General features: G+C 35.1%; 1 protein-coding gene across 2 annotated transcripts in view; it reads left to right on the top strand.

Annotated features, from left to right (window-relative positions):
* The window catches only part of LOC110111577 (sodium/hydrogen exchanger 8), a gene marked incomplete at its 3' end in the record, with an annotated part of 81,269 nt that extends 56,482 nt beyond the window's left edge, over positions 1–24,787 (top strand). For both annotated transcript variants that reach the window (XM_020843503.2, XM_020843504.2), the window contains 9 exon segments: positions 9,710–9,760; positions 9,846–9,953; positions 13,174–13,402; positions 13,882–14,184; positions 18,251–18,348; positions 18,689–18,820; positions 18,910–19,128; positions 19,274–19,480; positions 24,523–24,787. In XM_020843503.2, coding sequence (XP_020699162.1) covers positions 9,710–9,760; positions 9,846–9,953; positions 13,174–13,402; positions 13,882–14,184; positions 18,251–18,348; positions 18,689–18,820; positions 18,910–19,128; positions 19,274–19,480; positions 24,523–24,787 — 1,612 coding nt within the window.
* Positions 24,788–25,182: the final 395 nt, after the last annotated feature.

The following is a 25,182-nucleotide window of genomic DNA, read 5'->3' as shown; positions in this document are numbered from 1 at the left end:
TTAGTACGCGAGGTAAGGAGGCGGGCCTCAACCAAGTTGAGGTGCAAGCCTCATAAAAAAAACTCGAGGCGTAAGCATCGAGGCGTTTTTTATTGGAATTGCGCAAAGGCGGGCCTCAAGGCGAGCCTCATATTGCGCAATTTTAAACCATGGATCAGAGTATAGATTGTGATGGCTTCTTTATTTCCTCATGCAAGTGAGCAAATTATACTTACCAATTTATTTGCTGGTTAAGTTTTTTTTTTTTTCTTTATATTCATGCTAGCCTTTACTTAGTAAGGAAGATTGGAGGATAAAAAAATATTAGATACAGGATATCGGTAATAGTAGATATTTTGTACTAAACATTTTATATTATAAGCTAGAAAAGTTATTATGACATTGATTTGTTATTGTTTGTTTTTTATAATTTGATTTTACATTAATTTTTAATTTTCTATGCACTATATAAAATATTGTAATGCCTGTGTCCGAGCCGTATCCGTGTCCTATATTTTCAAAAAATATTGTGTTCCGTGTCTGTGCCCGTATCGCCATGTCCATGTCCGTGCATCTTGGGCTACAACATACTATTATTATTATTATTATTATTATTATTCTTATTATTTTGACTTTTTTATATAATTAAATATCCTCATATAATTGACCAATATTCAGATGTGGATTTATGATCTATTATGGATCCAACCCAATCAACAACAATAAAGATTTCTATTTCTAGGCTAGTTTTTGTTTGAAGAATAATCCTTTTTAGGTCCTTTTTTTAAGAGATCTTAATATCCTATATATAACATCAAGTTGCTCTTTTGTGGGGTCATTCATAAACTAACCAACAACACTAACATGAAAGAAAATATTAGTTCTTGTGTGAGATATATAGATACGTTTCCATGCTAACTTTTAGTACCTCATTTTGTCAATAGGGGTGGAATCTTTTTTAGTCCCAACTTTGTTTATAGAACCATTGGTGTGTTTGTAAGTTTACACCCAAGCATGTTTCTAGCAACTCTAAGAGGTGTTTTAGTTGCGAGATAGATATTCCATTGCTTGATCTATAGCTATTCCCATGCCTAAGGAATATTCTAATAAATCAAGGTCTTTGATTTCAAAATTTTTAACTAGGACACCTTCGAACTTCTTAATATATTATTCATGATTTTCTATCAAGATAATATCATCAACATATATGATTTGAATAAAATTTTTTTTGATGATTTCATGAAAAATGAAGTGTGGTTAAATTGTAGTAACTTCTCAGTAGGAAATGAGATTGATAAGATGAAATCTAGACATATTGATGCAAGCAAAAATTTGGGGCCCTTCCCAAGCAAAAACAACACTCTTCCTAGGATAAGAAATTACATAAAATACTAAAAAAAAAAACCTTTTATATCATAAAAAGACACTTACAACTCTTGACACTTACAAGACACTAAATAAAGACACCTAAACTTGCATTTCATTCGTCGAGAAGAAGGATACAAGTGGGTTGGTCACTTGCGGAGAGAAGAAAGAGCTTAGAAGACTATACGAAGTATAACTCGCAAGCTATAGAGAGGAGAGGAAGGTGGAGGACATAGCTCGCAAGCTATTCCAAAGAAACTCACAGGTTTTCTCCAGAAATCATCATCACAACAACCCTTTTCCTTCTCAAAACATCTCTAATTTATAAGCAAAAGAAAGAAGCCAAACAACCATTCCACCTCCAACCAAAATCAATCAGATTTGGGGAAATGAAAGGCCAAGGGGCAGCTATAAAGCATTCTAGAAAACCTCCCAGGAATCGGTTAACATTCACTGGACAGCAACCAGGAACAGAACCGACAAACAGAGAAGACCTAATGGGCAGCAGGAAACAGAACCGGCAAACAGAGAAATCCCAATGGGCAGCCAGGTAACAGAGAGCAAACAACACAACAAGGGGAATGAACTTCATTTCGGAAATAAAACTAGATGAGAAGAAACCGAAGGGGTAAAGAGAAGGGAAAGAGACACAAGTCCACTCCACAATAATGGGTTATATAGAAGAATACCTTTTTGATTTTATGAGCTAGGAAGTGCATTTACTCCTTCAAATAATGAGCTAAACTTCAGCTCAAGCATTAATGAGATAACACCAAGTAGAACCCAACTTTTAAGCTCAACACCAAGCAGCTAAGCCCCAACTTGAGAGCAGCAAACAACCCCAAACCGAGAACTGCAAGCAACCCAAGGACAAGAAAGACCCAAATTGTTTTGACCTTCCCTTGCCTACATCAATTCTCCCCCAGTTGAAGAAGCTCATCTCATGAAGAGGAAGCTTTATATTTATCTGGATGAGACGAAGGAGATGCATTGTGACGCCCCAAGATCTAACTTGGAAGAATTATTCAGTCGATCTATTAAACCGTCAACTAACAGAGCTATCTATAATCATCAATCAGTGATAAACAATCTAACAAAATCTATAATTAAAAACATCAAGTAAACATTTCTATTCATTACCAAAAGTTCATTTACAATACTCAGGATTTGCACACTAATCACGATTCCATCCAGTCCTGAGTACAAAAGAATAACTATAACAAAAAGGAACAAAAACCTAAAGAACTCAGATCAACCTCACACTCCTGCTCCCTTGCCCTGACCTGAAAATATTAACTACATATAATGAGCTTCAAAAAGCCCAGTAGGTCACTAAAAACCTACAACTGAAATCAAAGCACGGTACGGAAACAATATGCATGTCAATTAGTCAAATCAATATTAGTCACTTGTACATGATCATTGAATCGATGCAGATACTGAACTCAATAATTAATGCATAATCAATAAAATCCACAGTCATCAGTAGGAGAATCGATAAACAGTAGAAAAATTCATAATGCTCAATAAATCAGTACATACATCAATTCTTAAAAGAATCCATCATATCTTTAACATCGGTTAAATCAATAGAAAAAAATCGTCATATCAGGAATATCAATCAAATCAATATCGTATCAATAACATCAATTAATCGTATCAATAGGATCAATCAAATCATTGAATAAAGAAATCATCTCCGATCAATAATATCAATCGGTATGAAATCATATAAAACAATCAAATCAATACATCGTGAAAAACAGTTGAAATCAAATCAATACAGTAAATGCATATTCTATATCACATGTTTAGTGTATCATATGTAGCAGATTAATATTCGGTGTATCAATGAATCCATAATATTGATGAATAAATAATATCGGTATCCGTAGTATCAATAAATCAATGCAATATCAATAAAATCATGCAGTAACAGTAAACCCATAAATCCGTCAGTAATTCCATTAAGTATCAATAAATTAGTTCAATATTAATAAATTTGTAAATATCAATAAATCAGTAAATTCATAAAAAAATCATAAGAACAATATTTTACACATGAATTCCATTACAGTAGTCTTACTTAACAAGTACAATAACTGGCTATTAAGACGTTTTTCAGTCTTGGAATATCGATGTATCGTTGTATCCGTTGCCTCAATAATAGAGTCGTCACTTTTCGTCCGTCGGCATAATCTCCTTATGACTCCCAATCGTTATATCACGTGATCAACAGAGGATAACACCAAACCCTTTTTAAAGAAAAGTCCGTCGGCCCACCATCCTGTACAGGTCAATCAATCTCCAACCAACGGTTCAACCAGTCTTTACTTGCCTTTCAGTAATATAACAGTATTTCAATCATATATCCACATTCGTATACATATCATTAATATATTGCAATCAACAAACACAATTTAACTCAATTGAATAAAATCCTTAAAATATCGTATAATCGACAAAAATCCCAAACATGATCAAAATACACAGTTTCAGTAAATTACCAAATTAACAGAAATAAAAAAAATATAATTTCAAAGTTTTTATTGTACTGAAGTAATATTTTTCAACATCCAGATAATTATCTATTCGATAAAAATCCCGTAGAATTCAGAATATCCGGTAAAAAATCTCCAGAAAATACTCAAAACATGTAAGATCATCATGTCTACAACATACCAAAAGTTACGCGGTAAAAAGTTTGTCAATACAAAGATATGCAAGAATTTTGGTAACGGAAACACAAAACTGAGCAGAAAAATACGAAATCTTCGAAATCAGAAATAGGATTCAGATTCCTTACTGCGAGACAAACAATTCTTCTAACAACGGCGTCGGACGAAAATCGCACCGCGGCCTACAAAACCAAGCTTTTCCTTCCTTTTCCTTCTCTTTCTCTCTCCTCAAAATATCTCAAAAATATCTCAAATCATCTATTTAATGAACTCGATCGTCCAGACGATGTTTCTCGTTCGTCCCGGGACGATCTCCGCTGTACATAGATCGTACAGATAATAATGGATTTTCGTCCCTAGACGATGGGCTCTGGCAAAAAAATTTGTTCAGTTAGTCCAGACGAACTTACGATTCGTACAGACGAACTTGCATTTTACTCAGTTCGTACAGACTAACCATACAGATTTTCAACAGTTCGTCCGTACTAAAGTCAGTTCGTACAGACTAATTGCACAAAAAAACAAATTAAATATGGAGGGGTTTTACACGCATCAAGTTCTTGAATTTTATACGCGTACTTCTTCAAAATAATTTCTCGCTCTTGCAAAAACAGGGCTTGCAACAGTTTCTTTTTCTTCATGTAATTTTTTGTACACAGTTGCATTTTTGTTTGAAGCTTGTATAGCTCATTATGCAAAGGATCTATTGAATTTCCTTCCGTTGGAACCCATCTATCCATTGGAATTTAGACTTCACGATCTTCTGGCTGATTTTCTTCCACCACTTGTTCAATATTTTTGGTTTTTCCCATTTTTCTAAACACTTAAAAGAAACACGAGAAAAACTAGGAAGACACAACCTAAAGCTCTGATACTAAATTGACGCAAGCAAAAATTTTGGAAAAGCCCCAAATTTTTTGCGAGCAAAAACTAAACTCTTCCTAGGATAAGAAATTATAGAAAATACTAAAAAAACACCTTTTATATCATAAAAAGACACTTACAACTCTTGACACTTACAAACACAAAATAAAGACACATAAACTTGCATTTCATTTGTCAAGAAGAAGGATACAGGTAGGGTGGTCACTTGCGGATAGAAGAAGTAGGTTAGAAGCCGAGAAGAAATGGAGGAGAAGCTCGCAAGCTTTCATAGACAAAGAGAGGAAGAAAATACATAGCTCGCAAGCTATCCAAGAAAACCCTCAGGTTTCTTTCAAAAAATCAGCACACAACAACCTTTTTCCTTCTCAAAACATCTCTAATTTATAGGCAAAAGAAATAAGCCAAACAACTATTCCAACTCCAACCAAAACCAATCAGGTTTGGGGAAATGAAATGCCAAGGGGAAACTATAAAGCATTCTAAAAAACCTCCTATGAACTGGTTAACATTCATGGGACAACAACCAGGAACAAAACCGACAAACAGAGAAGACCCCACGGGCAGCATGAAATAGAACCGGGAAACAGAGAAATCCCAACGGGCAGCCAGGTAACAAAGAGCAAACGGCACAACAAGGGGAATGAACTTCATTTCAGAAACATCACCAGAGGAGAAGAAACCGAAGGGGTAAAGGGAAGAGAAAGAGACACAAGTCCACTCCACAATAATGAACTAAATAGAAGAATACCTTTTTGATTTTATGAGCTAAAAAGTGCATTTACTCCTCCATATATTGAGCTAAATTTCAGCTCAAGCATTAATGAGCTAACACCAAGTAGAACCAAACTTTTAAGCTCAACACCAAGCAGCCAAGGCCCAACCCGAGAGCAGCAAACAGCCCCAAACCGAGAACAGCAAGCAGCCCAAAGACAAGAAAGACCCAAATTTATTTGACCCCCCCTTGCATACATCAATTCTCCTCCGGTTGAAATTATTCATCTCCTAATGAAGCTTGAGTTTGCTCACTTGACACCAAGACTCAAATGACAACATGACTCAAAAACAAAACTTACATGACAACTAACATGACACCAAGACACACACGACAACCATGCTCTGATACCAATTTGATGCAAAAAATCCCAAATTTTTGCAAGCAAGAACAAAGCTTTCCTAGGTAATAGAAATTATATGAAATACCCAAAAATAGATAAAAATACGACTTCACTTTTATAATTTTAAACGACTCTTACAACTCTTGACACTTACAAACTTTTGACATAAAAAACCTAAACTTGCATTCCATTTGTTGAGAAGAAGGATACAGGTGGGGTGGTCACTTGCGTAGAGAAGAAGATGTTAGAAGCTAAGACGAAACATAGCTCGTAAGCTATAGAGAGGAGAAGAAGGGATGGAACAAGCTCGCAAGCTTTTCCAACAAATAAACCTGCAGGTTTAGGCTCCAAAAATCACTCACATATCATCCTTTTTAAGCCTCAAATTAGCCCCTATATATAGGAAGAAAGGGGGAAACCAAACAGCCACCTACCTCTTTTCAAACCAATGAAAAAGAGGGAAATAGAAGGCTAAGAGACATACCAAACAGTAGCTCAAAAGGCATCCCAAATATCAGCCAAGTTCATCCCAATCCAGGCTACAAGGGGCGGAACCAGCAGAAACCGAGGAGGCCAGGGAAAAAGGGGGCGGAACCCCATCAGCTTTTCACGGGAACAACAACAGCCAGGGGAAAATCGAGAAGACAAAGGGGAAGAGACACAAGTCCACTCCACAATAATGAGCTATATAGAAGATTACCTTTTTGATTTTATGAGCTAAAAGTGCATTTACTCCTGCAAATAATGAGCTAAATTTCAGCTCAAGTATTAATGAGCTAACATCAAGTAGAACCCAACTTTTAAGCTCAACACCAAGCACCAAGGCCTAACCCGAGAGCAGCAAACATCCCCAAACTGAGAACAATAAGCAGCCCAAGGACAAGAAAGACCCAAATTGAATTGACCCCCCTGCATACATCAATTCTCCTCCGGTTGAAATTATTCATCTCCTGATGAAGCTTGAGTTTGCTCACTTGACACCAAGAATCAAATGACAACATGACTCAAAAACAAAACTTACATGGCAACTAACATGACACCAAGACACACACGATAACCATGCTCTGATACCAAATTGATGCAAGCAAAAATTTGCGAAGGGCCCCAAATTTTTGCAAGCAAAAACAACACTTCCTAGGATAAGAAATTACATAAAATACTTAAAAAAACACCTTTTATATCATAAAAAGACACTTACAACTCTTGACACTTACAAGACACTAAATAAAGACACCTAAACTTGCATTTCATTTGTCGAGAAGAAGGATACAGGTGGGGTGGTAACTTACTGAGAGAAGAAAGAGGTTAAAAGACTAGACGAAGTATAGCTCGCAAGCTATAGAGAGGAGAGGAAGGTGGAAGCCCAACCCGAGAGCAACAAACAGCCCCAAACCGAGAACAACAAGCAGCCAAAGGACAAGAAAAACCCAAATTGATTTGACTTCTCCTGCTTAAATCACATATCTTTATTCTCATTGATTGTTATATTGGAGGTCATTATGATATTATTACTTTAGTTTACATCCAATTCAACAAAGGATTTCCCTATATTTCTTCTACATCAAACCAAATAGTTCAATTCACACAAAATATTTATTTTACTTTATATTCTAAGATTGCTTGCATTTATGAATGCAATTAAATACCCCCTTAGTAAATGTTATTTTTAGCAGATTAAAACTTCTAAAAGGGAGAGATTTCGTTATTTGGATGAGTGATTCTAAAAGTGTAATGAGTAAACCCCTCATGTCTATTTTCATCTAATTTTGCAATTCATGAACTCAATATATGCATCATAACTCGTGAGGATAAAATTAACCTCTTAAGTGAGGCGAGGACCAATAACATGTGTGCATATACAATGATAATGAAATTATTATTATTTTATAAAATGAATAAATGAATGCTTAAAATTAGATATAAATTGAAATCATCTAGTAATAAAGCTTTTTAATAATAAGAAACACTCAAAGAATTTAATTCAATTTCACTATAAGAAGATAAATCATCATTCAGACTATAAACCTTAGCTTTGGATTAAGGCCTCTTAAAACTTATTTTTCCAACAATAACAGCAACTTCACCTTAATCCCACTATGCGGGGTCGGCAACTTGAATCCTTTTTTTTCCATTGTGATATATTAAGAGCAAATTCTCATTTCAATCAAATAAAAAAGGGTCTTTTCTAATATTTTCTAACCAAGTCTTTTCAGGTCTACCTCTACCTTTCCTAACATAAGCCAAATTTAATATATCTACTCTTTTAACCGGGTCATCGGAAGGCTGTCATTTTATGTGACCAAACCATCAAAGGCTACTCTCTCTAATCTTATCTTCCACTGGAGCTACTCCATCCTTTTCACGTATATGCTCGTTTCGTATCCTGTCTCTAAGAGTAAGCCACTCATCCACCTGAGCATCCTCATATATATAACACTCAACTAAATATTATGCTTCTCTTTTAATGATCAACATTCTACACCATAAAGCATTGCAAGTCTCATCGCCATCTTATAGAATTTTCCTTAAGTTTTTGAGGGACATTTCTATCACACAAGCCCAATGCATTTGTAGTGATCAAGTTCTTGCCACAAGTTTTGAAGGAGACTGGCATTTTCGTTACAGTTTTGATTCTTTGTTTTGTGCTTCTCACCTTGATCTCAATTTCAAAGATCTGGGCAGCATTCAGAGCCTTTAAGAAGGTTTTCCTCGTAGCATCCCATATGTCCTTTGCAGTAGATAGGAGCATAAAAGTATCACTAATTTCTGGAGTCATGGAATTTCACAACCATGACATAATCATAGGTCCGCTTCATCCCTTGCCCAAAAAATTAGGATCTCGTTCTTTTGGTCCTACCCCAAGGAGGTGATTCAACTTTCCTTTATCTTTCAAGCAGGTCTTCATAAATTGAGACAACTTCAAGTAATTATTCCCATTTAAACGATATTAAGGTTGCATATTTTGGAGATATCTTCTTCTTTGGTGCATCATAGAGTCCTCCATCTGGTTAAAACTTTGGGCGGATTTGCTTCAGACATTGTGGCTGCAAATGGTAGCGATGAAGGCTATATCAAACAGGGTAGCAGTGAAGGCTACATTGGTTATAGATAGGATAACAACAAGGGAAGGTCGGCAATGAAGGCACGACAATACAAAAGACTTAAAATTCTGGCAATGGCAATGAAGGATCTGATACCATGTTAAATTCAGAGAATTCGAGATGGAAAAGGCTTAATTTTATTGCATAAAATTATCCATATTTATAGATCTATACAAGATAACTTAATAAAGAAATAAATAATTACAAATCATGCATAATCGCTCTAATATAATTCTTCCTAAATCAGCCAATTAAATATGGAAGGAGATCGGCGCGATCAAGGTAAGTCTCCCACATATTCCCATCCTAGCTGTGGGATCAAAATGTCATGGGACGGCTGTGATTTAATAGATGAGTCTCTCGCGGATTCCCATCCAAGCCGTGTGATCAAAATGCCAAAAGACGGCTAGGATTTAATAGTGGATTTCTTATTTTTAATTATGATTTATCTCCTGTGTTTATTACCCTTTTATTTCTTTAAAAAGCTACATCTTTTCTATAATTTACTTTATCTGTCGAGTACTCTACATCTAATTTTTACCTTATTTCTTGTTCTTGATTTGCTACTTTTTTCCTCTTTTCTTAGCAAGCCAGTGGCGTGAACCAACCTCTTCTAACCAGTGAACTTGGAACCTTGGTATGTAGTTTTTAAATTGTCAATTCCAAGGGATTTCACTTTGCTTGATACTATGATAGCATAAAACTTCTTAATTCGGCTGCAGTTTGTTTTCTTTACCGGTGGAATTGTATTCCTAACACTGATTATCAATGGGTCAACCACCCAGTTCCTCTTACACCTTTTGGCTATGGATAAGCTATCAGCTGCCAAGGTTAGTCTGTGACATTGAAAGTGATACGACTGCATTCCTATTATCAAGTATGTTGTTGAAGTACTTAGGAATCAACTCATTTTAGACTATTTTTATACCATTTTATTATTTTATTACATTTGTACTTTGATTATTTTATCTTAGGCTGCTAAAATTTCTGAAACTGGACTGAAGCATGAAAATGGATTTGTGACTTCACTGTTCCCAATTGCTTTTGCTTTGGGTATTTCTAACAACCACACACACACACACATATATATATTATTGCACTGCACTATGCCGCTCGATATAACACACGTTCTTCTTCATTGCTAGCAAAGGCGACCATTTATGGTATGCTTCTGAGTTTATTTTTTAGCATAATGAAGAAGTTTGAATATGGCAACCTTTTCAGCACTTTCAAAGGTGTTGTAATTCCAAATCCATCAATCACTTCTAATACTTTCTCAGCAAAACTGCTTGACAAAAATTGTAATCAATTATTGACTCTTTGGAGGGGGTTATTAGATTATAGTCAGGCATAAATAGATATTAAGTTTATAAATGCCAAAATTTATGAGATTTTAAATGCAAATTTTTTAAAGACACTCCTGTTGGCCTAAAATACCAAGTTTCCTCTTTGTTCTCTCTCCTTAAAAACACCAAACAGGCTACCCCTCTTTATAAACTCCAATTAATCACTTTATGATTTATTGTAGCTATGAATCATATTAAGCAGATGAATATGTTATTATAATTTGTATATAGGGTTATTCTATGCATGAAATAGTTGATCTTAAAATGATGTTGCTAGTTTTTTTTTATTCTATGCATGAAATAGTTGATCTTAAAATGATGTTGCTAGTTTTTTTTAATTAATTTTTTTAACTTAAAGTTTTGAACTGCTTATATTAAAGCTTTTAGTGGCTTGGTTGTTGGCATAGTTGGCATTCAGCTTGTGTTACCGGATCAATCTCTTTGAAGGAAAAAGTTTTTTTATAAATTACTGAGACCTGACCTAATTTTTATACTTATATGAAGATTCAAGCTGGTGGCTACACATTGCCTCCATACTTGGGAACATGATTTCAAGCCCTAGGGTTGGAATATTGAAAATTGGAGGATATAGTCCCTAATTTTGGCCTATAATAATAATAATAACAACAACAACAACATCATGCCTTTATACCACTGTGGGGCGGTAGAATGAATCTTTTTTCTCCATTGCGTTTGGTGAAGAGTCAAATTCTCATTTAAATCTAATAATAAATGTCATTTTTAATACTTTCTAACAAAGTCTTTTTATGTTTACCTCTACCTTTCTTATCAAAGGCCAAATCTAATACATCTACTCTTCTAACCGGGTCATTGGAAGGCCGAAATTTTATGTGTCCAAACCATCTAAGGCGACTCTCTCAAATCTTATCTGCCATTGGAGCTACTCCAACCTTTTCACATATATACTTGTTTCACTTTCTATCTCTAAGAGTAAAGCCACTGATCCACCTGAAAATCCTCATCTCTGCAACGCTTAACTTCATTTATGGTGCTCTTTTAATGGCCAGCATTCTGCACCATAAAACACTACAGGTCTGACCACCATCTTATAGAATTTTCCCTTAAGTTTGAGGGTACTTTTCTATTACACAACAAACCCGATGCTTTCCTCCACTTCAACCAAATAAATAAATAAATAAATAAAAAGCTAAATCCATCTGATCCAGCCAATAATTATAAAAATAGTTAGTTTTGGTTGAACCAAACTAAGATTTTTTATTGTCTTTGACTGAGTGGAATTAATATATTGATTGAATTTCTTTTGAGCCATTGGCCGAAACCTTTGCTTGTATAGGCTATAGATTTGAGATGACTTGAGTGAATGTAGTTGTAGTCCTAGAATAAAAAAATTGACTTGGAAAAATCTTATAACTTTTCATAAATCCCTTGAAAATGCTGTAAAATATCAAAAGATCTCCAAGCTTGATAATGTGGTTAATCTTTTATATCCTTAAATATGAAGGGCAATGTATAGGCTCTCTACACCAATTGTAACGTCCTTGTTTGACCAACATCCCTCTTCACTTTTCTTCTTTTTTGGCATGCTCTTATTCCTTCTTGTTTGGCGGTTGTTGTGATGAGTAACAAGTGTTGAGGGCCATTTTCATGGGAAATATGTATCCAATTAAGTTTCTTGTTTTTATGTGAGGTGGTGGGAACCTCTTTGTGAAAGAAAACTCACTCTACTTATTGAGGCTTTAGGGAGTTTGTGGAAGCTTTTGGTTTGATTGGTGACTAGATACCTTTGGGTGCCCTTATAGACTCCTGTTTTTTTGAATTGTTATTTTTTAATCAATTCTCTTGTGAGCCAAACAATACCAATTTAACATGATTTCCATTATGGAATAAGCTTTTCAATCTCTGTTGATTTTTTTCGTAGATGTTTTGTTAGTCCGAAAATTTTAAAAGATTAAGCATTTTATAAACTTCAAAATTCTTATGCTTGGGGAAAACTCACAAGAAGCCTCATCTAGACTAACTTAATGTATTTTTTTTCCATTTCTGTATTTTTTGATCTTTGTTTAAGTGCTTACTTTTGAATTTGTTCTTTCTGGAGTGAGCAAAAAGAGTTTTATTGTTTGCAAAAATATTGTAGTATATTCTCAAAGTTGATCCTATCAACCCAATTTGACGGGTTAGACTATAAGTTGGTGTGCAAAAAGAGTTTTATTGTTTGCAAAAATATTGTAGTTGACTAGTCTTGTATAATTTATTAATTTCTAATGGCTAGTTCAAGGAAAAGACTACAATTTTGCCATTTTATTTTCACATATTTGTTATTCAACCAATTTTTATTTGATTATCAAAATTTGAAAATGGCTTCTAGTAATAATATAGTCCTATAGTCCATTTTGTCGTCCTCGTCATCATCCTAATAAACTGTCCCAACTATTTGTCTATTATGTATGGTGCTTAAATTTTTGTGAACATAAGAAAGAAATTCATGGAACTTAGTCTCAAGGACTTTTTTTTTCATCCTTATCGTCATATCAAAATAGTGTATGGGGTTTTGCGTAAAATAAATGATCTATTTCTGTCTTCCAAAAAAAAAAAGAAGAATCTTATTTTGCAGTTTTTGTAATGTTTGGCTCTTAAACCCTTCATTATATTTCAGTTTACCTCTTTATGGTATACTGCCTTTAGTCAATCCAGTTCTCATGACATTACATTTGCATGGTTGAAGATTCGTATTTTGAACTACACAAAATATGAAATGTTAAAGAAGTCTTTGGAAGCGTATAGTGATCTCGTAGATGATGAAGAACTTGGAGCTGCTGATTGGCCAACTGTGCAAAGATATATAACCTGTCTAAGTAACTTGGAAGCAGATGAGCATCCCCATGTTGTAACTGAAAGCGAGGATCATCTAAAGAGGATGAGCCTAAGTGACATGCGAGTAAGGCTTCTGAATGGTATGTTGCCGCGTAATGCATAATGTTTTTTTTTAGTTTTGCGACTGTTCACTAATTAATTGCCTTGTATTCTTGAATGCTGTAATATTTAACTGATCCGTTAACAACTTATTTGTTGATATCCTTACCTAAAATGTATTACCCCTTTCTCAAAATGCATTAACTCTTATCCCTTAACCCCCTTACTTTTGAGGAATTTAGTGGTGCTCAATATGATCATTCTTCATCCTAGCATTTATTTGGCAAAGTTATTTCATAATAATGGGTTGGCTATTTTGCCATTATCTTTGATTTGAATTTGAGTTGTGCTAATGGTAATTTCACAATTGATAATCTGTGAACAACTTTCATATGTAGGAATCTATGGATTGCTTTAAGTGGGAGATTATTATTTGTACTGATGACCTGTTGCATGTCTCTTTTATGCATTCTAATTAACTTTTTATTATACGGAAGTTGATATCTCACTATCATTTCAGGTGTGCAAGCTGCCTATTGGGCTATGCTTGATGAAGGAAGGATATCTCAAGCCACTGCAATGATTTTAATGAGTTCCGTAGATGAAGCTATGGATGTGGTGTCTACTGAGACTTTAAGCGATTGGAAGGGCTTGAAGTCCAATGTTCATTTTCCAGGGTATTACAGATTTCTTCAGATGAGCAGACTCCCACAGCGGCTGGTCACCTATTTTACAGTGGAAAGATTGGAGTCGGCATGTTCACTTTGTGCAGCTTTTCTTCGTGCACACAGAATAGCCAGACGGCAACTTCATGACTTTATTGGTAGGTTGTTCTCTTTGTATGGGGGGCATCCGCCTTGCCCTTTTACTTTAAGCGATCTATCTTTTACCTTATAAGTCCTTAAGATAATCCAACTTACTGCAGTAGATGTTTTTGGTGCTTTTTTCTTGGTTTTTTATGTGTTGGCAAATTTTTCATACAAGGTCATTTGAATGTTCGTAAGCATAGTTTTTACTACTGATGCATCATCTAAGACGGTTAACCTATTTTATTCATCTAGCACTTCCAAACCTTACTGTTTATCACATCTCGTTCAAATTGAGTTCTTTCTGATTATATTGTGATGAATACAGTTTATAATGAGATCGGTTCTTGCATTGCTTTAGAGAATCAGTAATGGAAGGACTTTAGTTAGAAAAATGCTTACGGTACTATGATTTCCATGTGGTTAGACAATGAGGAAGCAATAGTGAGAAACAAGTCCGAAAAAGACCCCTCCTATGTATTTGCTCTTCACCCTTCGAGTAACTCTTATAAAGCTTTTTGCTTGAATTGTTTTTGGAATTCTGGTGGATTCTATAAATAAATCCTAATTGAAATAATAAAAAATGTCGCTGTGAAAGCTAAGGACCCAACAAGGCTGCCCTGTTTTCTCTCTCAACCTCTCGAATACTTTTCTTTAATTGAAAAAATGGGAGCTATCCTTATTAAATAAAAATGCAATTACTTACAAATGGAAGGCAATTGCGCCTGGAAAAAAAATAAAATCAATAACTACACCTATGTTAAAGCTCCTTTGGGTTCTCAGGTAACCTAAATCTTCCATTGCTTGTTTGAGAATTCCCTACATTTTATTATGCGAAATTGAGGAAAAAAAAGATCAATTTGATGATTTTGTACCAAAGTAATTTATCACCAACTGTCATTTTGTTCTTAAAACAAGCACCATTTCTCTTTCCTTAATAACTAATAGTTTACATCAGTAATATCTCTTCCTTGAATGAAACCTCCTTTAGAGAAATCGATAAATTTTGAAATAACTTGACTTCCTGTTGGCTAGCAACTTGGTGAAAGGTTTTAAGTACAAATGAAGAAGATTAATTGGTCTGAAATTGTAATGTCTCGAACTAGAAACTTTTCGTTCTGTTGGTTTCATTGCTTGGAGTCGAGGAAGATGAAGGGGACTGTAGGAGCTTCATTGCCTGGAGTTGCTAAGGAGAGAAACACGAGTTGTCTTGTCAGAAAAAGGGGAAAAGGGTTTCATTCCGATAAATCAATGAGATATAATGGAGAAACAGAGAGGAATATTAAAGCAGAAGGGCGCGAGAGAGAGAGAGAGAGAGAGAGAGAGAGAGAGAGAGAAAGGTATGAGTGTATGTTGTAAGTTTAAGAAGTAAGAACTTCAACTTATTTAGTCTCACATCACTTAGTGAACTTTCTCTTAGTAATGTTTATATTTTATATTGCTTTTTTGAGTTTTGTTGGGGTAAGAACTCACATGGAGTGATAGAGCAATGTGAAATGCTTAGTTAAAATTTTATTTAAAAATTAAACATTTTAAATGTAAATTAATTTGTTATTCGTAATATATGAAATTAATTTATTTAATTATGTAAATAATTCAAAAAATGAACAGTCCAGTTCAAGGGAACCGGGACCAGCTCGTCGATTGAACTGGTAGTACTAGCCGATTTGATTCAGAAATGGATTTTAGGATGAAACGGACCGGGCTTAGGACCAGTTGGTTGGATTGGGTTGTCCTGTCTAGTTTTTAAAACCCTGATTATGGGAGAACGTAATTGAGCATTGATTATGATGTGCTTCTAATGTTTCTCAAAATCAATGTGGATTTATGCTGGGTAGGTTTGCTATGAAAGCATAATATTTATTGAGAGTTTTGATGAAGAAGTATAGGGAGAGTAGGAATGATTTAAATATTATATTTATTGATTTAAAATAAGCATATGATAAAGTTTTAGGAGAAGTACTCTGGAGAGTTTGAAAAGAAAGAAGTTAATAATGCTTATATTAAAGTTATTAAAGATATGTACACATGAGCTTTTACTTGTGTTCAAACACAATGTAGATTGATTAAATAGCTCCAGTGGCAGATACCATTATAAATCGTCACCTTAGATGATTTGGTCATAAAAAATCGTCGGCCTTTTGATGACATTGTTAGAAGAGTAGATGTATTAGATTTAACCTATGTTAAGAAAGGTAGATGTAGTCCTAAAATGACTTGGTTATAATATATTTAAAATGATTTTTTTATTAGATTTAAATGAGAATTTGACTCGTAATAGGACACAATGGAGAAAAATGATTCATATAGCTGATCTTATATAGTGGGATAAAAGTTTGTTGTTATTGTTATGAGTAATTAATTAGATTTTATAAGAGTAGAGAACTTACGAGTTAAGGATGATTTATATAGAAAAAAAATAGAGTACATTTATTAAGCTAATTAAACTTAATTGTTTAATTAAAGAGAGATTATTAAATAATTATATATAAATATAAATGTATAAATTATAATAATGAATACTTTTATTTTAGAAAATAATAATAATTAAATTAGGATTTTTCATCCATTTTAAAATGATTAGCATATTAATATATAAATATATAGAGAGAGAAAGAGAGTTAAAAAAAGGCATTTTTATATAAAATAAAAAATTGGAATTAGTTCAATATATTTAATTTACTAATTAAAGAGTGACTTTGTTAAGATATATTGTAGATGGTAATTAAGCTCATAAAGATATTTATACGTATGATTATAGGTATTTGTATGATTAGGTATCTAACTATTGGAGTTCGTGTAGAGACTAAAAAGGGGAAAACCTATCCTTTTGAATTTGATGTGAGTACTCATATTTCTAATTTATGGTAAAGACATTGTTTCTTCTAAACTTGATGCTTTATTTATTATTGATATTTACCAATAAATTATAATCACACATTACTTCTGATTTATCACTATTATAAATAACTGTTCATTATAAATTGAATGACATGAAATTTTTATCATATTGCAGTCATTTATCACAAGTAATATGATGCTTATGATATAACTGTATAAAATGATATGAAAAAGTACAAATAAAATGATTTATATATAAAATTTTGCATGAATATGTTCACTGATGGAGTACACCCTCTTATAGAATTGGTTGAGGATGTAATGTACCAATGCAAGTGATTGGGAAATATTTTGGAAAAGAAAATGAAAGTGGAAATACCATAGTTATTACTATTTACATGATGTCTTTTTTGATTGTCTTAGTTACAAAAAATGATAAGTTATGATATATATGTTATATATGCATAGCATATTATTTATAGTCATTTTTCAAAATAATGTCATTAATAAATAAAGTTACTTTATTAAATAACATCATTACTTTATTGTCATTAAAAAAAGCATATTGTTCAAAAATATCATTATATTACTATAATTTAGAAGCATAAGGTGCTCACTAAGTTGTGTTATAAGTCACCCTTATCATTACAAACGTACACATGTATTAAATAAATTTGTGGAAGAGATGAAAACTTGTATCGTAGACATGATGTTCCGAAAGGGAGGTATCTATTTAAAACAATTATAATATTTTTCATTAAAATATATTTGGAGTTTATAGTGACTCTTTCAAGATATTGGAATTAGTTTGTTTAGCAAACAAAATTTGAAATAACTATCCGATTGGCTATTCCCTCATTAGTTTGAACTTCCAAGCCAGGTCGTGACTGAAATCCTTAAGAAGTTCACAATAGTCTTGCTTCAGAATCCCATTGAATATCTTTTAAAGTTGTTTTGGTGAATTTGTTTGGGAATTGTAGCAGGATCAACTTTACCGTCTTGGGACTAATCAATAAATATGTCTATTTTTTTTTTTGCATATAATATGCTTATTTCCCTTTTTAAGATAAATGGAGCTTAATTTTTATATTTTGTGTATATTTAAGCTTAGTTACTATCTTGTAGATCCTTTTGCTGCCAAATTTCTACTCTATGTTAGAAGCTGCAGAACAGAAATATTTTTGCCCTAATAACAGAATGAAGATGGAGAATCTATTCTTACTGGTGGCCGTTTCTTGTTAGGTGATAGTGAAATTGCTTCTATGGTTATTAATGAAAGCAGTGAAGAGGGGGAAGATGCAAGAAAGTTCTTGGAAGACGTCAGAATTAATTTACCTCAGGTTTTAATATTTACGTATCCTATTTTGATAGAATGCAGTATTGCTTCTAGGTGTGGAATGTTCCCTTAAACTCCCTCCTTTTCCTCCTTCAATGTTATCAGACTCGTACTTTGATGCACCAGCATACACACACAAGTGCACTTATCTGTCTGAGCACTGACATAAAATATGCACTTCTGTTTCATAAGAATTAGAGACCCATCGGCTATTTTTTATATTTAATGAATGGGTTGATTATTTTTTTTAAGGCAACAAAGAAATTGTTATGACATTATTGTTAAATTTACTTGAGAGCATCAACTATTACCTAAGATCTCTGTGTATTTTGGAGCATCTTCAGGTGCTCCGCGTTGTGAAGACGAGACAGGTAACATATTCAATTCTGAAACATTTGAGTGAATATGTTCAAAATCTTGAGAAGGTTGGACTTCTAGAAGAAAAGGAGATGGTTAATCTCGACGATGCTGTGCAGGTATATCAGCTGTTTGAAAAACTCATGGAATTGTTCCATCCAATTTATATCACGCATCTAATTCTGAGAGAAGCATTCCGTTATGACAGAGTGACTTCAAAAGGCTATTAAGAAATCCTCCGTTAGTAAAAATGCCAAAAGTGAGTGATCTAATTCGTGCACATCCTTTGCTTGGAGCTCTTCCTGTTGCTGTGCTTGAACCCCTTGGTAGTTCTACAAAAGAATTAATTAAAGTGCGTGGCACGACCTTGTACAAAGAGGGGTCTAAGCCAAATGGGATTTGGCTTATTTCAATGGGCGTTGTGAAGGTTTGCACTTATATCTTGCTACTCTGTTTTATCATTTAATAGTCTTTTCTAAAAAAATCTAACAAGATTTTAGCATTGAAATGTTACAAAAACGTTTTTTTCTTTTTTATGGAGGGCTTATAAATATTGTTTCTTTGTAATACAGTGGGAAAGTGGAAGCCTCCGTAACAATCATTCATTGCATCCAACTTTTTCTCATGGAAATACTTTGGGACTTTATGAAGTTCTAGTTGGAAAACCCTATTTGTGCGACATGATTACAGATTCTGTGGTTCACTGTTTCTTCTTTGACAGTGACAAAATTCTTGCCCTTGTCAAGTCAGACCCTGCTATAGAAGGATTTCTGTGGCAGGTGAATTTTCATTTTCTCAATCGATCCCTGATGTTCCTTTTATTTACAAAGTAGAAAATTAAGAGTTGGTCATTGCATACTGGTATAGAAGTCAAGTTAGAAAGTTCTTGCTTACTTATTTGAGCTGTGTAAACTTAAGATGGGCCGTTGATGTATATTCTCATCTTTCTTTCTATGAATGTTATTTATCTATCTGTAATAGGGTTTTATTGGTGTTTGTCTTTAAAAAGATTTATTAGGAATCATTTATAACACAAGTTTGGGTTCATGAGAAATACCATTGATTTTCATAGATATGCTCTAATCTACCATGCATTGTAGTATATATCTACTAAACATTTTACAGAACGTTTTCACTTAAAAATTGTTCCAATTTGTCTTATATAAGATGTGTTATTAATAAAGAACCTGCCATGAGGACCTGATAAACGCCAACTTGATAAATGCTCAATTTTTATGGTGCCTATCATTAATATTCAACTGGTGTAAAGTGTCATTATGTTTGTTCATGGAGCTGAGTTTCTGCTGTGTTTAGTGGGTTCCAAGTTAGGGTTTTCTTGAAATTATTTGTGTAACATAAATCATCTGCACATATCAAAAGAGAGGGACATCATAAGCCAATATGAAGTGTTTTGTTAACTAGTTGTAATATTTATGCAAGCTATGGATTTGTTGACCTGCAAAACTAAAATTGGACCAGCTCTCACTACCCATAACTCTACCTCGTCGGTTCCCGCAATCCCACGATCTCCACATAACTCCCCACATTCACTCCTCACGACACAAAAGGCCCTATCTTTCCCATTCTAGATTTCCTCACACATAGAATCGCAAGCAAATAGGCTCTCGATCCCTCTCGTTGAGAACCCCTCAGCCGCACGCGAGAAGCTGCGCCCAATCCCTCTTCTCCCTCTTCGGCCACTGTTCGTTCATAGACTACATGCAGGAATCACTCCCGTTACTGTCAGCCCTCCGATCCCGAGTGAGCCCAACGCCCTCCTTCACTCGCCTTCAGCGATCATGTACGAACTCGAGCTCCCTTCCTTTTTGTTTGCTCCGTGTCTGACTTCCCCACACGCGGACCAAGTCGAACTCTGGCCTCCGCCGATTGTGAAACCCACCCGAACCACACAACCAAATCTTCAATCCATTTCCCACATAGTTGCTCCACACGCGAGTAGGAACCCAACTTCTGATTTCTCCTGCCCGTTTGATCCGCACACGAGCCGCAAGCTTGCCACCCAAGCTGATCCTCTCTATAATTTTGTGAGTAAAGAGGAAGGAACCATATATCTTTTATAATAATAATTATTATTATAGTTAATTATAATAAGAATTATTATTATTATAAAAATTAAAAAAGAGGAGAAAGGAGATGTCGAAATTGCCAATTATAGGAACTGAAGACCAATTCCGGGAACAAACAACATCTTGAAGCCTTCAACCGTTGACTATCCAGTTGGGCGACCTTGCAAGGCAAGTGCCCTCCCCAACCTCCCCTCACAAGGAAGGAGTGCCAGAAGACTACTGAAAAATTTGGGAAAACATCAGGGCCTTGCGTGATAATTGGAAGGCAATTTCGTGACTTGGTCGGACAATGAGTTACAACCAGTCTTGTCATTAAGAATTCAGGATGATCCACTTTGGATATTAGCGTTGTTATGTTGACTGACATATAATGGTGTAGCTTGTACCATGATCTTTATGAGCACAAAGATTTAAAGAACAAATTATCTAGGGGATTCAAATTTATTTGTGGATGATACTCGACCTTACTAGGAGATGAACTCGCTAAGGGGTGACCTGGAACTTGTGTGAGAATGATGAAAAAGCTATTTAAGAAACTATAAAGAAATGCTTAGGGGGGTCAAGTTCTCACCATCAAAAGGATGCCAAGAAAGATAAAAAATGTCTAAAATGCTCAATTTTATCCCTTATAGCCATAGGGATCCAAGGGTTGTACGAAAGGCTAGATTAAGAACAATAAAATATATTGACTTAAATAACTCTTGGTATAGATTACCTAGAATGCTTGGTTGGCTGGAGGGGTGATGCAAGCAAAAATATAGGGAAACCCAAATTTTTGCAAGCATATTACAAGATTTCTTAGGCTATAAGAAAATACAGAAAATACTCAAAATTACAACTTTTATGGAAATAAAATGACGCTTACAACTTTAAATAGAAAGATATAACTTCACTTTGACAACTTGGAATGACTCTTACAAACTTATGAAATAAAAACACCTAAAGTTAATTTCATTCGTCGAGAAGAAAGATACAAGTGGCGTCGAACTTGTGGAGAGAAGAAAGAGGTTAGAAGCCGAGATGAAGAGAGGACATGCTCGCAAGCTTTCCTAGAAGGAGAGGAAGCACGGAACAAGCTCACAAGCTTTTCCAAAGAAGGAAGAAAAACCCTCAGGTTTTTATTTCCAAAAATCAGCCATAAAACTCTCACACACTCTCTTTTTATCCACAAAACATCACATATTTAGGAGAAATGGGGCAGTCAAACAACCCAAAATGTCTCCAACTGAACCAATCAAAATAGGGGAAATAGAAGGCTAGCAGGCTGTCCAGAAGTAGCACCCGAAGTGCCACACAGGGAACCAGAAAGGCAGCCACAGGAGACAGGAATAGGCACCACAGGGAACCAGAACAGGCAGCCAAAGGGGGGAAGGAACCAGCCACGGGAAAAGGAGTCTAGGGGAGGAACCGAAGGGGCACAGAGAAGGGAAGAGGGTGATTCACCCTGAATTTGCTCATTAATCTCAGCATTAATGAGCTAGAGCCTAGCAGCTCCGCAAAACACAGCAAAACCGAACAGCCAAGCCCCAAACCGAGAAGCACTAGTAGCCCAAGAGCCAAGGCTCATGATTTGACCCCCCCTCCCCCTTGCCTACATCAGATTCTCCCCCGGTTGAGAAATCTCATCTCCTGATGAGTTTGTCTCAAAATTATGAAGATCAGACATTTCTAATTCCTAAATTAGAATGTCATACTTTTGTTTGATGATTTTCTTTTCTCGTTCAAATTCATACAGGGGTTGAGGTTTTTTAACTTCGAATCTCTCGGCACTTAAACTTAGTTTCTCTTGAATCTTGAAAAGCTCAATCTGTAAAGGATCTGAAGAATATGCACGATGAGGGACCATTTTAATGTTTGGAAGATTGTCCTTTGGATTACTTGGCTGATATGATTTTCCATATTTCTAAAGAAAGAAAAGAAGACTCAACAAAACTTAAATTCACTCAATACTAAGACTCATACAACAACTATCATGACTCACCAAGACTCACTCGACAATCCGCTCTGATACCAAATTGATGCAAGCAAAAATATAGGGAGACCCAAATTTTTGCATGCATATTACAAGATTTCCTAGGCTATAAGAAAATACTCAAAATTACAATTTTTATAGAAATAAAATGACGCTTACAACTTTAAATAGAAAGACACAACTTCACTTTGACAACTTGGAATGGCTCTTACAAACTTATGAAATAAAAACACCTAAAGTTGCGTTCATTTGTCGAGAAGAAAGATACAAGTGATGTCGAACTTGCGGAGAGAAGAAAGAGGTTAGAAGCTGAGATGAAGAGAGGACAAGCTCGCAAGCTTTCCTAGTGGGAGAGGAAGCATGGAACAAGATCGCAAGCTTTTCCAAAGAAGGAAGAAAAACCCTCATGTTTTTATTTCCAAAAATCATCCATAACACACACACACTCTCTCTTTTTATCCACAAAACATCACATATATATAGGAGAAATGGGGCAGCCAAACATCCCAAAATGTCTCCAATTGAACCAATCAAAATAGGAGAAATAGAAGGCCAGCTGGCTGCCCAGAAGCAGCACTCGAAGAGCCACACAGGGCACCAGAAAGGCAGCCACAGGAGACAGGAATGGGCACCACAGGGAATCGGAAAAGGCAGCCAAATGGGGGAAGGAACTAGACACGGGAAAAGGAGTCTAGGGGAGGAACCGAAGGGGCACAGAGAGGGGAGAGGGGGGAATGAACCTGAATTTGCTCATTAATCTTAGCATTAATGAGCTAGAGCCTAGCAGTTCCCCAAAACACAGCAAAACCGAACAGCCAAGCCCCATATCGAGAAACACCAGCAGCCCAAGAGCCAAGGCTCATGATTCTGAATGGCCTTTGATGATCTGGCTTTGATGCAAATTCAATAGTGCCAAGTAGGTTCATGTGAGTATGCTTGGGTGAGTTCATAGATGGGTGTTGAGATGAGGGGGTTGGCGACTGTCAAGTTAGTTGAGGTTGTTGGTGACTTATGTTGATAGCCTTAGATTGCCTTTGAAGAGAAGAGGCCAGTGAGGTGCTATTACGGGAAAGGAGGGATCTTGGTCTGATGATTACAATAAGACTAACTGAGGGCCTCATGAGTAGGCGCATTTCTGTAGTTGAGTATGATATGTATGAGTGAGGATGCCTGCTCTAGGAGAGAGCGAGTGATCATGACGGCTTTCTTCTCATGTAGTGGGTGACTTACTTGCTTGGTGAAGAACTTAAGACTGCCTCCTACAAGGGACGACCTCCATGAGTAGGCTTGGATGAGCAGTGTCTATTGATTATTCGGAGAAGCTCTCCTGTGCATTCTAGGCGAGTAGCTCTCTTGGACTATCAAGCGAGTTCTTTTGTGGGCCCTGCTAGGTGAGAGTTCCTTCATCGAAATTTGCCTACTACCAGTAAGGCACTTGCTGAGGTATATGCTAGTAAACATTATCTGATGAGCAGTATTCTTTAATTTCATAAACTGGTTAATTTAGCAGCTGATATTTGAGTTGCGTGATATTAATGATTGTTTTCATCAAAACCAAAAACTATATTTTATTTCTTTGAATTTTTTTCCCACATGCTAAGCCATTTCGACTTTCTTACTGATTGTTTGTGTAACTCATGAGTGATCTTGTTTGTTCAATTGCTTTCCTTTCCCTGAGAACTTAGTCCTGTCTTCATGAGTTTTTACTTCTCTTGGTGTTTGTTTGTTTGTTTTTTTTAATTTTATTTTATTTTTGGTGCAGGAAAGTTCATTAAGCATATCCAAAATCCTTCTTCCTCAAATATTTGAAAAAATGACAATGCATGAATTGAGAGCCCTTGTTGCTGAAAGATCGTCAATGAATGAATACATAAGAGGAGAAACCATAGAGATAAGATCAAATGTCATTGGTCTTTTATTGCAAGGGTTTGTAAGGAATGAAGATGTCCAGCAAGAGTTTATCACATCTCCTGCAGCATTGTTTCCTTCACATTCAAATCTGTCCATAGTTAGTTCACGATCCACTGGTTAGTTTTTTGCAGTCATCATGCTAAGATACCTTTTATTTTTTTCTTCATCACTACATTATGCTCATTCATGTTATTACAATTAACATCTCTAAATGACACGAACTTTTGAAATCTTGTTCTTTGACTCTTTCAACTTGTTCAATGTGGCAATGGAGACACCGGATAACATTTAGTGCAATCCAAGTCATTCTGTAAACAGTGAAGATAATTTTTAACTACAAGGGATTGCACCCATGAGAAATTTCGATGTCAAATGTAAACAAATCTGTAATCTCAGCAGAAATTGATTATCAATCTGCATCTTGAAATTTCCATTGAATCCTTAAATTGTCGAGGTTCTACTACTTCTTAAGAACTCAATGATTGAAAGTGGTTTATTTTAGACTTCATGG

Source organism: Dendrobium catenatum, unplaced genomic scaffold, assembly GCF_001605985.2.
Source record: "Dendrobium catenatum unplaced genomic scaffold, ASM160598v2 fragScaff_scaffold_167, whole genome shotgun sequence".
Classification (NCBI taxonomy): domain Eukaryota; kingdom Viridiplantae; phylum Streptophyta; class Magnoliopsida; order Asparagales; family Orchidaceae; genus Dendrobium; species Dendrobium catenatum.
The sequence above is the reverse complement of the archived record's forward strand: the minus strand, read 5'-3'. Positions and strand labels throughout refer to the sequence as shown.